At 42.0% G+C, this 18,111-nt stretch overlaps 1 protein-coding gene across 4 annotated transcripts in view; it reads right to left on the reverse strand.

Annotated features, from left to right (window-relative positions):
• PAPPA2 (pappalysin 2) overlaps positions 1 to 18,111 on the reverse strand; it is a 188,895-nt gene that overhangs the window by 139,912 nt on the left and 30,872 nt on the right. For 3 of the 4 annotated variants that reach the window (XM_072126779.1, XM_072126781.1, XM_072126778.1), the window contains exon 2: positions 7,114 to 8,768. In XM_072126779.1, coding sequence (XP_071982880.1) covers positions 7,114 to 7,813 — 700 coding nt within the window. In that variant the 5' untranslated portion in view covers positions 7,814 to 8,768. Of the gene's footprint in view, positions 1 to 7,113; positions 8,769 to 18,032; positions 18,108 to 18,111 lie in introns of those variants that run through there. The other variant, XM_072126780.1, reaches the window with a different exon arrangement.

Here is an 18,111-nt window from a genome sequence, read left to right on the forward strand (position 1 = left end):
GTCGGGCGTTCTTAACTAGGTGACCGCCGGTAGTTGTTTTGTTTACACCTCTGGCTAGGCTGGAAGTGTCAGCGGTCACGTGTCCACTGCAGCAAATCACTGACCTTGTGAGACCATTGAGGCTGCCGATTGGCTGAAGAAATCACATGATTAACAACACTACCCTCCCAGTTGGAGGGGTAAACTATAATAGGTATCTAGCTTTTAGTTTTCTTACTTCATCAGCTTTAGTTGCTCAGAGATTCACAAGTATATATACCGGTATATTTGCGCTTCACAGCTAACAAAGTAGAAAGAATATGGACGCTTGTGGACACAAAATATCTTGTCTAAAAGCTCTATAATTCGGAAATAATGTGTAATTGATAGTATATGTGTTTTTGCTATCTCCATAGATTTAGTTCTGGGATAGCGGGAATCGGGATAAAATGTTTCCTTATAGCTCAATGAGTTAGTGACAAACTGCAGCCACATGGTGACACGGAAAGTGGAGATACCGCTAACTGGGGACGGCTCGCCTGCTATTAGCGTGTTATGTGCTATTGAGCAGAAAAGCCTTTGATATATTTAGAGCTGCACTGAGACTGTTTGTGCCGACTAGAGATATGTGGATGGCCAGAGGCTTCCTGAGATGAGAAAAAGCCAAACAAAAAAATCTGCCGTTCACACACTGCAAAAATGTGTAATAATGTGTACATGGCGTTCTATGGTGAAATGTATATGGAGATGTTTTTTAGCCTCAGTAGATCATGACGGACAAGTTTACTTCTGATTCTGGACTTTAAAGGCCTTCTCGACTTTTATCAGTCACTGTGTGGGTGGAGTAATTAGGACACTCACTGCCAATCACTGTGTGTGGGTGGAGTAATTAGGACACTCATTGCTAATCAGTGTGTGTGGGTCGAGTAATTCGGACACTTACTGCTAATCACTGTGTGTGGGGTAATTAGGACACTCACTGCCAATCACTGTGTGTGGAAGGGGTAATCAGGACACTCACTGCCAATCACTGTGTGTGGGCGGGGTAATCAGGACACTCACTGCCAATCACTGTGTGTGGGCGGGGTAATCAGGACACTCACTGCCAATCACTGTGTGTGGGCGGGGTAATTAGGACACTCACTGCCAATCACTGTGTGTGGAAGGGGTAATCAGGACACTCACTGCCAATCACTGTGTGTGGGCGGGGTAATCAGGACACTCACTGCCAATCACTGTGTGTGGGCGGGGTAATTAGGACACACACTGCCAATCACTGTGTGTGGGTGGAGTAATTAGGACACTTACTGCTAATCACTGTGTGTGGGGTAATTTTGACACTCACTGCCAATCACTGTGTGTGGGAGGGGTAATCAGGACACTTACTGCCAATCACTGTGTGTGGGCGGGGTAATCAGGACACTCACTGCCAATCACTGTGTGTGGGCGGGGTAATTAGGACACTCACTGCCAATCACTGTGTGTGGGTGGAGTAATCATGACACTCATTGCCAATCACTGTGTGTGGAATAATTAGGATACTCACTGACAGTCGCTGTATGTGGGTGGAGTAATCAGGACACTCATTTCCATTCAATGTGTGTGGGTGGGTAATTAAGACACTCACTGCCAATCACTGTGTGTGGGTGGGGTAATTAGGACACTCACTGCCAATCACAGTGTGTGGGTGGGATAATTAGGACACTCACTGCCAACTACTGTGTGTGGGCAGGGTAATCAGGACTCACTGTTATTTAATATGTATAGGTAGGGTTATCAGATCTCTCACTGTCAATCACTGTGAGTGGGGGGTGTAGTTAACATCTCACTGTCAATCACTATGTCAATCATTCACTTTTTACTCAATATATCATATAAACCTAAATATCCCCTGGATTCTCGTGAATATGGTTGATATATTTTAAAGTCTTCTAAAATCCCTAATGTTATGTGGCTCTCTTAAACTGGACATTCTTCACTATTTTCTGAATATACAAAAATATTTGACATACTTTAAGGCTACACTCACACGACATATGGCCGCACGTGCGACATCATATCGCTCCTTACACGGGAAAAAGAACATGTCCAATCTTTCCCCGTGTTATGGCCCGCACATCGTTCATTTCTATGGATAGGGGAGCGGTCACCCATCATCCTCTCCATTGTGCTGGATGTAGACAAGATCAAGCACTTACATGGACCACTAAAAAGATGGTAAACTCTGTCGGACCTGAGCGGGGAAGCGACACATGCAGGATATCGGGCGCACGATCTTAGTGAATCACGGAATCACAGTGCATTATAGTTGGACAATGCACTTTATATGAACTCCGGTGACCGGGTAACTAAATGAGCCCCAGTGTTTCTACATACAGTAGATCTATTTGAATGGAATTGCACAGAACATATCGACTCAGTCTTAGGTAACAGAATTTTTTTTTTACACAGAAATAGATAGGAAAACATTGGGATACAACCTGATAGGACTAAATCAAAATGTCTGAAAGTGAAAACAAACAGCAGAAGTTACTATTTCGCCATCTGATCAAGTCGCCCCAATCGCCGCAGACAATAAGCACCTGCCTTGGGGCCACGGGATGTGGTTTATAATGTTTGCATTATCTACAGCTTAACTACAGTGTGCGTTTATTGCAACCCACAACCTGTAACTCAGCAGCCCGAGCCTGGAATTGCCAGGACTGTGTCTATAATCACCCTAATAACAATGGAATAGTCTGACTTTGTTTTTAACATTTTTTCGCAACTATGCGGAATGTTCTGTGTTACGAAAAACACAAGTATCAGTTAGCGCGATGTGGTCCTTGTTTTATGGTTTGGAATTTGCAGAAAGTGCATACAAATAAAGATCCTGGTTCCAAATCTCAGATTGTAATCATAACCGAGTAAATATAGTATTTACATCTTACTGCCAGCGCTAATCGGCTATTCTGTAGCTAAAACAGTAAGAAGTTACTTGAGGCGAGCGCCACATTGCACATCAAGTGGTTCCAAAATTTTCCTGTAAGAACAACACTATCTAAAAATACTTGGTTAGAGAAAACCGGTCTATACATGGCAAATTTGGTGGGTCTAGTCAATTATCTTCAGTATATGGGGGGCATCTGAACTCCGACAGATAATTTTAAGGATCAGGCATTAGGAATGCCCAACCCCTTGTTCCTAAAGGAGAAAACTAAAGGTTTCTGGGCATTATGTGATTTGTAATCTTTATGGTCTAAGAGCTTTTCTCTCTGCAGCCTCTATGAATGTGCAGATGAATGGAGATCTAGCTGCAGAAACTCACTGCTCAGCCCCCCACTCTGCATAGAGTTTGTGTCCCCATTGTTAACGCAAGTAATCGGTGCAGGCACTACTCACAGGTGTATTTTTTTAAATCGCGGGGCACAACCAAATTTTTGGGGTGGCTCAATGCCCCAGGATGACTCCATCAAGAGTAACGACCCATCGTAAGATGGAGGCGCCCTGCACTGTTGGTACTAAACTGTGCCACATTGATCTAGATACTCTTGGTGGCGTTGTGGGACCATTTAAAGAGACAACACCCGTGATCAGTGCCAGCACCAGTCGCAGGTGTTTACTGGCGAGGCTTCAGGTCTGAAAACAGGACCCAAAGCCAAACACCATTTTTAAATTTGGATTCGGACGAACCTAAGGGGAATTGGGTCGACACATCACTATTGGCCACACAAGGAGAAAATACACAGCAATTTTTTTTTCTGCCAAGGATTGTGTACCATGGCCTTACAGTCTAGGGGAAGCGCTATGTTCTATTGCTCTGCAACAAAGTACATCAGCCTATGAATTAAATTTCTCAGAAACATTTGCAGTTTGATCAATAGCTGCTGAATTATTCATTGTGAAGCCGTGGATATGTCCTTGTTTTAATCAGCAGAAGTCCTAAAAAATAAATTATAAGTCCACATGATGCATAGAATAGGTAAAAGAGCTAATTGGAATTAAAATGATGTACCCAGGAACTCATTTGTGTGATCTCAGATGAGACTGATGATAGCAATGGCTGCCTCACCTTTTAACACTCCTCATCTGAAAATCAAGAATCCGTTCCTTCCCCATTTAACTTGTATTTTACCAATCAACAATATCCGTAATGGGGAGAAGCAGGCCAATTTACATGAATCATTCCTCACCGCTTAACTATGCTGGGAGGGTGGTCACACAGTGATACAAGGACAAAATCAGTATTCACTACAAATTCAGAATCAGCAAAAAAAAAATATGTATGTAAAAAAAAATATTTTATATAAATTTTTTGAAAAATGAAACATTAGAAAATTAGAAATGGTAAATTATTTAAAAATACTTAAGGCTTATTTTGTCTAAAAAAAACTAATTTTCAAATACCTGAATACCATTTGGAGAAGAACCTGTACCCCAAAGAGGCACCAGAGTGGATTTCCTGCTACATTACACTGACAAGCCTTTTCTTTCAATGACCAATGTAATACTTATCTTCCCCTGCGGAGGCACTGCAGGGAATTGTATCACAAATTGCAAGATATAAGTGTAAGTTTGGTAAGTGATGGGGGGCATTTTGTTGCCTGCATATAGTCAAGGGATAAATCCTACAAATAGGAATAGAATATAATTAAAGGGATCCTGTCACCAGGAATGTCCATTTTTAGCAGGTGATAGGTTCCAATAGCCTATGCTATGCTGATTTTAAAATGCCTTTGTCAGGATTCTGAATACTGTCACTACTTTATAAAACTTTATTTCACGTTACCTTGAACCCTGCCAGCAGTGTCTGGTGAGTGCTAGGAGAAGGCGTTAGTTATACCTCCGATGCCGGCTCAAAATCAGCAATCCAGGAAACGTGTGCACAGTAGTCTCACCGGAGATGCAGGCATGTAGAAACATAGAAAAGGAATCCTCCGACAATTCGTCTCTTGCAAATAATCAATATTTTATTGGAGCCATAAAATCCACAAGTAAGTCACATAACAGACTAGCAGAAGGGGGGGGGGGTGCAACTGCAGCGCCTTGTGTGCCTGTACCTCGGTTGCCTCTCTCCTACACTCATCCAGAGGATGGTGTGGAGTTAAAGAAGAATGCATGAGGAGACTGAGACACAGGCACACAGGCTGCTGCAGCTTTCCTCTTTTCCCCTAGGACTTCTTATCTCAAGAAGTCAGGTAATGTGAAATAAATTTTATAAAGTCCTGAAACGATTCAGAATGTTGACAAAGGCATTTTTAAAATCAACATAACATAGGCTACCGAAACCTGTCACCTGCTAAAAATTACATTCCTGCTGGCAGGTTCACTTTAACACTTCATTATTACTGCACATAGACTACTATAACAACAGTGGTTGGAATGTGCTTTTCTTCCACCATTTACCATATAAAGAAGTGTTTCCTTCTCATAAAATTGCATGCTGTCATTAACAAAATACATACGTGTCACAAAAAACAAACCCTGATGTGGCTAAGATTAAAAGTTGACACAAAAAGTCACCAAATGAATAAAAATTGTTCTTTAATTGGAGGGAATCCTCATCAGGAAGGTCATTTTTACATCTAAATAATTTCAGTGCTTTTTACTGTCATCATGTAAAAATGAAAGTCCTCATGACAGGTTCCCTTTAAAAACTTTTGGCACTTTCTTAGAGAAACAATGCAACAGATGGGCATACAGTATGTGGCGTTGTTTCTTTAAGGCAGTTAAGAAGGAATCAATAATAATGAAAAGGTCACCTTGTGATTATAGAATGGGATTTTCAATGTATACTTGTTGTTTAGCCCCTCCCTCTGAAAGGCGGAGGCGGAGCAAGCATTCAGCGCCATCAGTGATTTGCTGATGCCGATATTAAGAGCATTAATTGGACTGTGTCAGAAGATTTTACCCAATTAAACTACTATCCCCTTCATGCAGGGTATGAAAGAATTCTATATTTTAAGTAAAATTTTGCCTGTTTACCTACAAAAAAAAAACTCCTCCAAAGTCATATGCAAATGAGCTGAGAAGAGTCATATTTGCCGGAAAGGAGTCATGTTGAGAGGTTGCAGGGTGAGAGTCATTTCAGATGCCCCTATCTTTGGTTCTGTAGCTCGTATTGTATGTTTTACAGATGCAGGTAAAATTCCAATTCTTACTTTTTTTAAACTGCAAGTTCTGTAGCTCAAAAAACCTGATAACATCTGGAAGATGAGATTATGATCTTTCATCAGTTCAAAGACAGGGGAGGCAGGGAATCAGGGAAGTCCTGTGTCATATGTGTAGTGCACTTCTACCTTGCAGCGCTGGGGTCCTAGGTTCTAGTCCTACCCAGGTCAATATCTGCAAAGAGTTTGTATGTTCTCTCCGTGTTTGCGTGGGTTCCCTCCAGGTACTCCGGTTTCCTCCCACACTCGAAAACATACTGGTAGGTTGTTTAGATTGTGAGCCCCATGGGGACAGGGACCAATTTGACAATCTCTGTGCAGCGCTGCGTAATCTGTAGGCGCTATATAAATAAAGAATTATTATTATTATTATTATTATTATTATTAGTGCAAACTGGAGGAAGCGCATCTAGCGTGAAACGGCCGTCGCATGTTTTGTAAGTATTTTGGGTCCCCAGTAAGTCTTTCCATATGTTTTGGATAAAGAAAATGATTTTGGAACCTGCTGCTGACCTGTTATGACACCAAAAGTTCTATGTTTCTATGTACTAAAAAAAACAAAACCTCTGAAATGATCCTTCTCCTGCAGCCCCTAAACTTGACTTTAGAGATTTTTTTGTTATAGGTAAACAGGTGAGATTTCACATAAAAGAATAAAAATTCTAGAAAGCATATTTTAACAGGTTCTCTTTAACTGGCCCAAGGTATATGTTTGGCAGAGGCCGGCGACGGATGCTACATAGTAGCATCTGTCCCACTTATGCTATTATGGCCTCCGTTAAACATCTGTATTTGACTCATACTTACTAGACAGAGGTCTCTGTCTGACAGTATTTGTCTATGGACAAGTTCAGCATGTCCGTTGAACGTGTCCACAAAAACATATATCAATGTAGCCTACTGGTATAGGATAATTCTTATTACACAAAGTTGACCAAAGTATCTGTGAATACAAGTGAACATTGATACAAGGATAACATCTTACTTGCTATGACTGCGGGACCATTTTGCCCTCCTTCTGGCTTCACCCATAGTTCTACAGTGAAAGTTTCTCGAGGTATTTGCTGCTTGACTTCTGGATTCAACACCAAACGGCTGTGAGCTCCAGAAAAGTAAATTGAGCCTTCAACAGAACTGTTCTTTTGTAATGAAAAGGGTACAGAGTAAGTCGATAATATACTTTGCATATGATTTATCTCTGTATCTCTGGGGTATCTTCTGTTTCTTAGCAGTGGACCAAAATGTTCCTGAACTGTTTTAGTGCCTTTCCTCGGGGATTGTCGCCTGGACTTTTCAGAAGGATGTCTATTTTTGTTAGTTTGGATCAAGTTCCAGTCATTGGGAGTGTCTGATGTGTCACTTATTGTATCTCTGTCCTTATTTTGGTTTTGCATTTTTAAGTTACAGTCCTCTGATCCATCCTTGGATAGGCAATCCACGCCCTTGTCTACCGTCCCAAACCAATACTCTCGTTTGGGGTATACCTCCCGGGGATGGAGTTGGAGATTGACCAAAGTTCTCCTTTCTTGGCCAAGTCTACAAGAGTCTTTTACAGATATCAACCTCAATCTTTCAGCCCTGAAAACCAGTTCTTGCTTGTATTGAAGAATGGGATCTTCTCTAAGGGGTTTTCCCCAACAAGTCAAGAAGAAGAAGGTCAAAAAAGGTATCTCCAAGCATCGCATCTTGGTCCTCACCACCCGAACACCCCCAATACTATGGAGGAACACTCAATGACCACAAATGTTTCGATACTTAGGAATAGATATATAGTTTTAGATGATGTCTACTTGGTTTATTAGGTTGTGGTGCATATGAACGTCTTCCATGCTACGGGATCACTCTTTGATTTTTCGGTTCTACTTGAAGTCCATTCCTTGGTTTCATTATAAATTTGGTGACCGAGCAATGTTCATGTTACTTGTTCTGTTTCCTCTCTACATTTTCCAGCTCGCTCCAGTAGCTAGTAGTTTTGCGTAGTGCAGGAGCTGCGGGACGAAGACGTGTGCCTGATGTAGATGTGGTGTTACAACCCCCAGTGGATTCCTAACATATGTCTCTTGAATGGACACATATGTAGCATATGTTTAACACATGCTCCGCACATCCATATTTCTCCACTTTTCAAACTTCACATGCAAAATTTCTCTTCCCCCTACTTCCCATCCATGACCCTTTCTTCAGTGTGTGTGGCAAAAAGAGCAGCAATTGCTTAGGGGGCCTATAGATGAACAACAGCCGGAGCAACACAAGCAGCCACGATAGTAGGTAAGGAGTGGTATCATACAATAAATACTAATAGGAAATGAACATACAACCCTTACCTTATAGAACATAACATGGACAAACGTAACACACATGCATAGCCAATAGCCTTAGAGCATTGAGTGTTCCGAAAAGAGAAATCAAAAGATGAGAGTCACTTAGATGGAGGTTAACTTAATGCCAAAATACAGGTAAATTTTGCATATGAATGTTTGGCGGTGGCTTTGTCTTAACGCCTAGTGCTATAAAATGGACATAGATGAAGTAGTGCACCAGTAGTGTTGGACATAGGGTTGGGGGGGGTCCTGCTGACTCTTCACCGATTGCTTCTTCTCCGATTTCAATATTCTCATGAGTCTGTGATGCCTCAATTCCCTATAGGAAATGAAAAAAGAGAAAACCGAGTGAGGAACTTGAATGAATGCATTACAGGTTGTGATGGAAACTAATGATCACTCCCACCATCTGTAGCACCAATGTTTATATGACTGCAGCAAGGAGGATCTAGGGACCTAAATGTTGGCCATCTCTCTGTACAAATCCAATAACTTATTGTGACAAGCCATCAAAAGGCTGTGACTCATATTTTAACCACAAGGTGGCCACATACAGAATGGATACATTTTGAAAACATTTTATGAAATTGAATTTTTTTAGCGACTCTGATTATCCCATGTCACTCTTCCTGAAGTTTGAAGGGAGGGATGTATTTTTGTTTTTTCATTTGTTTTGGTCTATTATTATATGTCTCGTCTGAGGTCCTCATTATTATTACTGATCAGATCTGGGATCTGTATTATTCATCGTCTGATCTTGGGTCTGCAGTATCATTAAAGGAAATCTACCAAATCTGTCAACTTATGATAAACCAGGGGCACTTACTCATAGATCCAGGCACAGTGACTGTGGGAATCTTCTTATATTTATTATTTATGGCCTCTTTCCTGCTAACTTATAAAGTTATGCTAAAGAGGGGAGGTGTTACCAGAGCCCCTCTATGCAGTTCCTACACAGACTGTCCCCACTGCTCCCTCAGCACTTTCCTCTCCCTCTGCCTGATGTAATCTCACTGATAATGAAGGTTCAGCACAGGGACCCCTGTTTTTTGGACACCTACCGATCTGCTTTTGATCCCCTAATCTGGAGATATAATAGTGGATAATGTCCAAACTTTCTGTAAATGTTTTTTAAGAAGGATTATAATGGATCTAAGAGATCCACGACATCGTCTGTAAAAGATATATATGATACTAGTGTTCCCCTGTGGTTAATAGCGCTCCACACCATAATAGTATATTGTGGAGCCAATGCTGGGTGCAGCATTTCAATGCCTGCAGGGATATTCCCTGCTCGATAGGCGCCCCCCGGAACTAAGACCCCAGGGCTGTCCATAGTAGATGCCTGTAAGGTCCTGTCAGGTAATGAGTCAGTCTATGATAATACCCTGCAATACATCAGTACTACAGGGTATTATAATGAGCAAGTAATAGAAGCATTGGATATTCATGTCCCATAGTGGGACAAGTGAAAAAGTTTTTAAAAAAGTTTTAAACTAAAACTAAAGTAATAAATTAATTAAAAAAGACCCCAAAGCCCTATTACATATAAAAAGATATCAGAACAAAAATGATACAGTTTCTAAGTAAAACATGTCCTGCAAAAAACAAGCTCTCAACCAGCTATATAGGCCATATGCCAGTGATGGCGAACATTTTAGCGGCCGAGTGCCCAAACTGCAACCCAAAACACCCCTTATTTATCGCGAGGTGCCAACCACAAATGAAAGCAGTAACTTATTGCTTCCTGTTCAACAACTTTCAATCATATTGGCCTCCTGAGGACAGCAGCAAAGTAGAAAGATAGAAACTTTTCATCATTTTAGCTTCTTTCCAGTGTCCCTCTTTACAGAGAAAATCGTGGGGGCAGCAGGAGGTCCTCCAAAGATAATTTGGCCCTGTCCTTCTCTCTCTTCCTACATTCCCAAGTAATAAGTATCAAAATATGACTGAAAGCCGCATCTTTTAAGTTGCTTGGAACTGCAGGAGGATTCTTTGAGTCCTGTCTGGTGAATTTCATGCTGGGGCACAGAAAGGACTCTGAGTGCCTTCTCTGGCACCCGTGCCATAGATTTGCCACCACTGCCGTATGCCATATATGCCAGTTCAAAAATGGCGACACAGTAATAAGTAAAACATAAGCAAATTATAGAAATTTTAAATTCTCACGTTTGCGCATGCGCAGCAAGTCCCCGCGAGGGCCAAGAGCATGAAGCCGGCAGCGCTTACGCACTGGATGCCACCATCGCCTGCATCTACTGCATAGGGCAAGAACTGGAGCCTGGGGGAGTGGTGGTCTGTGAAGAAAGAGGAGTGCCTGGACGGCCCCCTAATGAATAAGACGGACCCCTGGTCCGTCAATCGGACCTCTTAGTATGTTATATGTCATATGCTTAAGGGACGATTAGTGATGTTTGATTAAAGCCAGGGATATGAAATGGGCAGCTTTAGAAAGGGGCTGGGGAGTAGATTTAGTAGGTAGGTTTGGATAGGTGATTTTCGATAAAGCTAGAAATGTAGCAGTGAGATAACTGGGAGAGGGCTAGGGAGATTCTTCACTGAGTTTTTGCATCTAGATTGTTTTATTGACCTGACAGGGTCTCCTTAAAGGGAACCTGTCACCGTTGTTTGCAAAAATTAAGTCGTGGGCAGGTTCATGAGTTTGTGAGCCCTTATAGCATAGGGACACCCTTTTTTTCTCCTAAAAAAAATCTCTGCTCAGAAAAGGAAAAAATGAACATTGATTCTCGGTCGGATATCCAGGCAGACAATCTAGCCAGTAGAAGCGTATACATATGTGTGAGTCTGGCGGCTTGTTCTCACCTCTGTAGAAAATCCATACTTACTTTCCCTACGTCATTCGGCTGTACAAGCCCTTTAAGACATTTCCCCAGTGATGCTAGGAGCGTGTGACTATTATTATTAGGTCAGTAATAGGTTTCGTTATAGGATGTTCCATCTGTGGTTACAATTACTAAAGCAAAGATTGTGGTCAATGTGGTTAGAGGGTAAAAAAATATTCGGCAGCCTCTCGATTCTTCTTATTTGTTCTTCTACTTCTGTAAAAGTCGTTCTGCTTTTACTATACTCAGGCAAAGCAAGTCCTTAAAGGGAACCTGTCAGGGTGATTTGGGACAATAAACCATTCGCAGATTTGAATTTTAGCCATTTAGTTAAAAAAAAAATAAATGTAATACTCACCTCCTCCCTCGCTCCCTTGGCACCTTCACATTGAGACAAGTGAAGGCGGAGCATTACACCGCAGATTCTCTGCGCAAGCGCCATGAGTACGGCGCATGCGCAGAGAAGCGATATACTGTCCTGGTTTCACTTTGCACATCACAAGGAGAGACTGCGCCCCAGGAGCTCCTGATGTGAGTCCGATGTACCTCATCAGGGTCACGTCCAGTTAAGCATAAATGTTTTTATTTGTTTTACTCAATTTGGGTTGATAAGGACCTTCAGCTGGTTTAGGGTACCAAATCTACCTGACAGGTTTTCTTTAAGAAGAGCAATCCTCTATCTGTCACATAGTCAGTATGTTAGGGCCCATGCATGCAGTCTCATAATAAACCCTTACATGTAGCTCTATACTATGGAGTCTATACACTACTATGATCTCATTTCTCTGTGTTTCCCCAGTAATATCCAGAGTACTACAGAAATTGTACATCTACAGTACATCTACATTGTACATCCTATATATCAGCAGGCAGCATGTTATAGAGCAGGAGGGCAGATTGTACATAGTGTCCTATCTGCAGGCAGCATGTTATAGAGCAGGAGGAGTTGAGCAGTTTGTACATAGTGTCCTATCTGCAGGCAGCATGTTATAGAGCAGGAGGAGCTGAGCAGATTGTACATAGTGTCCTATCTGTAGGAAGCATGTTACAGAGCAGGAGGAACTGAGCAGATTGTACATAGCATCCTATCTGCAGGCAGCATGTTATACAGCAGGAAGAGCTGAGCCAGTTGTACATACCGTCCTATCTGCAGGCAGCATGTTATGGAGCAGGAGGGGCTGAGCAAATTGTACATTGGGGCAGATTTACTTACCCGGTCCATTCGCGATCCAGCGGCGCGTTCTCTGAACAGGATTCGGGTCCGGACGGTATTTATGAAGGTAGTTCCTCCGCCGTCCACCAGGTGGCGCTGCTGCGCTGAAAATCATCTGAAAGCGCCGGAATACACCGAGCTTGACCAGGTGAAGGTAAGCGCTTCCCAAGCGACACATTTTCGGTTTTTAAATGCGGCGGTTTTTCCGAATACGTCGGGTTTTTGTTCGGCCACGCCCCCCGATTTCCGTCTCGTGCTTGCCAGCGCCGATGCGCCACAATCCGTTTGCGTGCGTCAAAATCCCGGGGCAATTCAGGTACAATCGGCGCAAATCGGAAATATTCAGGTAACACGTCGGGAAAACGCGAATCGGGCCCTTAGTAAATGACCCCCATAGTGTTCTATCTGCAGGCAGCATGTTATAGAGCAGACAGAGCTGAGCAGATTGTACATCTTGGGGCACATTTACTAAGGGCATGCACCAGTTTTCCGTCTGACTTTGCACGATTTTTCATGTGCAAACTGCTTGCACAGCTATTTAAGAAGTATCTGCACCACATTTGTGTCGCACATGCCCTATGTTAAAGGTGTACCAAAAAAAGTGTTGCAGATGGCGCCAGATTCATGAAGAACATGCACCAGAAATGTCCTGTTCTTAGTAAATGTGCCACACAATCTTCTATCTGCAGGTAGCACATTATAGAGCAGGAGGAGCTGAGCAGATTGTACATAGAGTTTTGTCTGCAGGTAGCATATCATAGAGAAGGAGGAGCTGAGCAAATTGTGCATAGTGTCCTATCTGCAGGCAGCATACCATAGAGGAAAAGAAGTGAGCTGATGCTACATAGTGTCCTAGCTGCAGGCAGTATCTAACAGAGCAGGAATAGCGGAGCAGATTGTAGCTAATACTGTCTGCAGGCAGCATGTTATAGAGCAGGAGGAGCTGAGTGCATTGTACATAGTGTCCTATCTGCAGGCAGCATGTTATAGAGCAGGAGGTGCTAAGCATAGTGTACATAGCTATATTGTGCATAGTGTCCTATTTTCAGTAATATTTTACAGGTTTGAAATTATCTTTAGTTTGGTGGTTTAAATATTTAATTATGTTAAATATTTAACCTCATACCTGTATAAACTCACATTTTTCTATTCAAAGGAGTCCAGTGGGAGGTCTCACATAATTATTAATATTGTTATCTACTGTATACTTCCTGTATGTTCTTCCTGCGATTTACAACCCTGTTTTCAGATAATACACTATGCACAATATGCACAGCTCCTCTTCTACTATAACATTTTGTCTGCAGATAGGACACTATGTACAATCTGCTCAGCTCCTCTTGCTGTATTACATGCTGCCTCCTGATAAATCTCACAGCACAACACTACCTGTAAATAGGAAACTATTTACAATCTGCTTAGTTCCTCATGCTCTATAACACACTACCTGAAGATAGGACACTATGCACAATCTGCTCAGCTCATCCTGCTCTAAACATGCTGCCTGCAAATAGGACACTATGTACAGTCTGCTTGGTTCCCCCTGCTCTATAGCATGCTAACTACAGATAGGGCATACTGCACAATCTGCTGGCCTCCTCCTGCTCTATCAGACACTGCCTGCAGATAGGACAGTGTACAATATGCTCAAATCCTCCTGCTCTATAACATGCTGCCTACGGATGGGATACCATGTACAGGTTGCTCAACTCCTCCTGCTTTTCAACATGAAATTCAACATGCCTTCAATTCCCAAAAATCATCCTTAGATCACAAGAGATAATCAGTGGAGCTAAATGGGCAGAGTGGTCACTGTCCATTTTAGTTAACAGGGGGTACAAAAATCTATATTTATCAGATGGTAACAAAATACCATTCATTTTATTTTAAGTCCAGCTATAGCATGACAGGGGGCAGCTTGAAGTTACCCTTATCTAAGTTATCTACCACTAAGATAAGGGTAGAGTGAAGAGCAGTGTGCTGGTGCCCTCTGTACATTAGGCCACATATATCAGGGCTTGTAAGTCTGAAATCTAGTGTATGATCCCTGAAAAGTGCACAATTTCTGGCACATGGGCGCCAAGTGGGCGTGGATGGGTGTGATGAGGAGCGGCCAGTGGCAGAGTGGCCTGGTTTGGGCGCTCATTTAGGCGCAGGCTGGTGCGCAATTCTACGTCAGGTCAGATCTGGTGTAGAAATTCCCCACCGATGCAGCACATTGCAGATATACAGGCGGATTTATCAGGAGGCCGGATACCGGGGGGCAGCGGCATCATCATGCGCTGGCACACTGAGATCAAAAATATAATAGTGTTAGAAAGGTGCACTGCCTAAATGTGTGGTGGTTCACCACTCAAATTGAGGAGTATGCAGGGGTTGTCATTTATCAATCATGGGTCAGGGTCCCTGTTTTTGGCTAAGAACTTTTTCCACATTCATGAAGATGAAATAGACCAGCTTTTTGTGCACCAAACTAACCAGACTAACTAACCAAACTAACTAACCAAAAAAAGTGTTGGGAACTAGAAAAAATTTTGATTTAAAAGTTGTGCCCAAATTGTGTGCCCAAAAAAATAAGTGTGAGTGCCGGATAAGGGCAACATCACTTCAACATCAAGGCAAAAAAAAGCACTGACAAAAACAGTTGGAAATGCCCTCCGTGATGTCTAAAAACATGACTTACTACACCTGTGTGTGAAAAGCAGCAGGACAACCAGCTATACACAAGAGTTACACAGACTCTACAGTAGAACATTTGGTAGGAAATCATTATGGAAATCATTAGAAAGCTAGTTAATATTGCATTTAGGAAGCAAACTCTACGGACAATAAAACAAGTGAATGCAAAAGTGGCCAAACCATTAAGAAAAGCAAACAAACCAATATACTGCATATATACAAACAATACAATACATACAATACTAATTACTATACCATCACTCGGCACATGAGAACGCTCCTAGAAACACTCTCTTAAGAAACCCTCAGTTTTTGTTTGTATTCATCTAACTCACTTGTTACTTATGTAATTGCTTTGTTGTTTGCTTCACACTTTACTGAATGATTTCACAGCTCCTCCATTCATGAATTTATAGCATTGTTCTTATGTCCTTCACAGCAACTTCATATGAACTTGAGCATCTTCATCAGTGGTCCCAACCAGTTGTGGGACTATAACCCCCAGCATACACTCACAGCCAGGAGCCACAGGTTATAGACCTTGGCAGCAGTAGGTGTTCCTAGATAAATACATCCTATAACACATCTATGCCAAAAACATGTAATATACATAGAGGGGTGGATATTAATGACTCCTATAGCTTTACATCTGCTTTATCTTGCGACACTACCTGATTATCCTTGTGGTGACCAGACCATCCATGGTCAGCTGCTGTGGAGGTCTTCTCTAAGTTGATAACCAATAGATAACAATTAATGATTATCTCATGCAAAATGTGTACTGTATACTCTGGTCTTGTCAAAGAGGTGGTCATTTAAAGAGCTATTTTATGTTTTCTACATAATTATGTATTGTTATTCCATCCTACCGAATGGAACAAGTGCTGTTCGGGTTGTGACTTCCATCAGCATATACTGTCTTCTAATATTGACTCACAAGTAAAGAAAGTCAGAGAGTTAAGCTAAAGTAACTTTCCTATGATTAATAAGTCAACCAAGTCCATTCCCTACTTTCTCTATGTCCATATCTCTCAATTTGCAGCTAAACCTATTAAACATAATGGGGCAGATTTACTTACCCGGTCCCGTTGCGATCCCGTGCTGCGTTGTCCAACATGGATTCAGGTCCGGCGCAATTCACTAAGACCATGTGTCCGAGTTCCTTCCTGTGTTGGTGCTGCGCTGAGGTCCGCCGGGGTTCACCTTCTTCTTCCTGGTGCATGTGAATGCTGATCTTGCAACACAAAACCTTATTTTATTTCCGCGGTTTGTCCGAATCCGTTCAAGCCGGCGCCTATGCGCCACAATCCTATTGCGTGCGCCAAAATCCCGGGGCAATTCGGCCAAAATGGAAATATTTGGGGAAACCCGATGAAAGTGTGCCGTTCGGACCCTTAGTAAATTAGCCCCAATGTTGAAATAACAGTAGAACTATATACAACTCTATTGTATACTATGTCCCGTCTTTGAGTATACCATCAACATAAATCTGCCTCATCTTCCATCACTACAATGTTGACTTCAGAGTAAACTCAAGAAACATCTCTGGTCATTTCACAACGGTTGTTAAAGTAAAGCAGAACATCTTCCCTTATAGACCTATATGATGTGTCCTGTCTAATCCCTTAAATCACCATGAAAAATTCTTCTAAAGGTTCTACATGAAGACTCTTATACAATGAAACCTCTTTGAGATGACCACCAAATATTGCATAGGAAAATGGTCTTCTCACAGAACATGGTCAGAATACTTAATAAATTGCAATATTATAAGCTGTTGGTCTTCTTAAGGAGATGGTCTCCTGTACAGATAGTTTGAGCATAGTAGAAAACACCATTCTCAATATTACCACAGGAGTCTTATACTACTATGTTAGATATTTATGAACAGCTTTATGTGGCACAGTGGTTCCCATTCATAACATCCTACTATTCATGAAGATGTCTCTTAAGTAAAGTCTTAAACACATCCAGAGTAATGTCTACCAATTCACTACAACAGGTGTCCACTACAACACCTGTCCATCCACCTATCCTACAGGTCCCTTACATCACCCTATCACTACACTGCCTTCTAAGTAAAGCTAGCTCAGATAGTCTACATCTAATATTTAATAGGTCTCCCCCTAGGTTGTGACTTATTCCCGCTTCTCCTCATATCCATTCAGTGGGATCCTAAGTCTGAGATACCAGTAGGATCCTAAATCTGAGACACCAGTAGGATCTTAAGTCTGAGATACCAGTAGGATCTTAAGTCTGAGATAACAGTAGGATCCTAAATCTGAGACACCAGTAGGATCCTAAGTCTGAGATACCAGTTGGATCCTAAGTCTGAGATACCAGTAGGATCCTAAATCTGAGATAAAAGTATGATCCTAAGTCTGAGATACCAGTAGGATCCTAAGTCTGAGATACCAGTAGGATCCTCAGTCTGAGATGACAGTAGGATCCTAAATCTGAGATAACACAAGGATCCTAAGTCTGAGATAAAAGTATGATCCTAAGTCTGAGACACTTCCACATCCTCCTCTTCTCTAGATCCATCATCCACAACTCTAAGCCATGACTAATTACCCTCGGATGAAATCATAGCATATCTGTCCCAATGGAATCTCCTCTACATACCCATCACAAAGAGACTGCGGACGCTCCTTCCAGTTGATTGATAAACTCTAAACTCTTTCCCAGTTTGCTGAACACCAGTGATCTCAGCACAGACAGAATACAGATGAATAAGCAATACTTGGTTCCCTTCATCTGGAAAATGACTCAACCGTCAGTGCATCTCATTTTGTTGGGCTGGTATTAGTTACAGCATCATATGGCACACAAGTTATGAGGGACCTACCTGGGACTCTTTCTAGGTAGCGTCTTGCAAGCTCTCTTGTTATGGTCTCTTGTCTGGTCTATGCCCACATCCCTCTGTC

The sequence above is a fragment of the Engystomops pustulosus genome, chromosome 10 (genome assembly GCF_040894005.1).
Source record: "Engystomops pustulosus chromosome 10, aEngPut4.maternal, whole genome shotgun sequence".
NCBI lineage: Eukaryota > Metazoa > Chordata > Amphibia > Anura > Leptodactylidae > Engystomops > Engystomops pustulosus.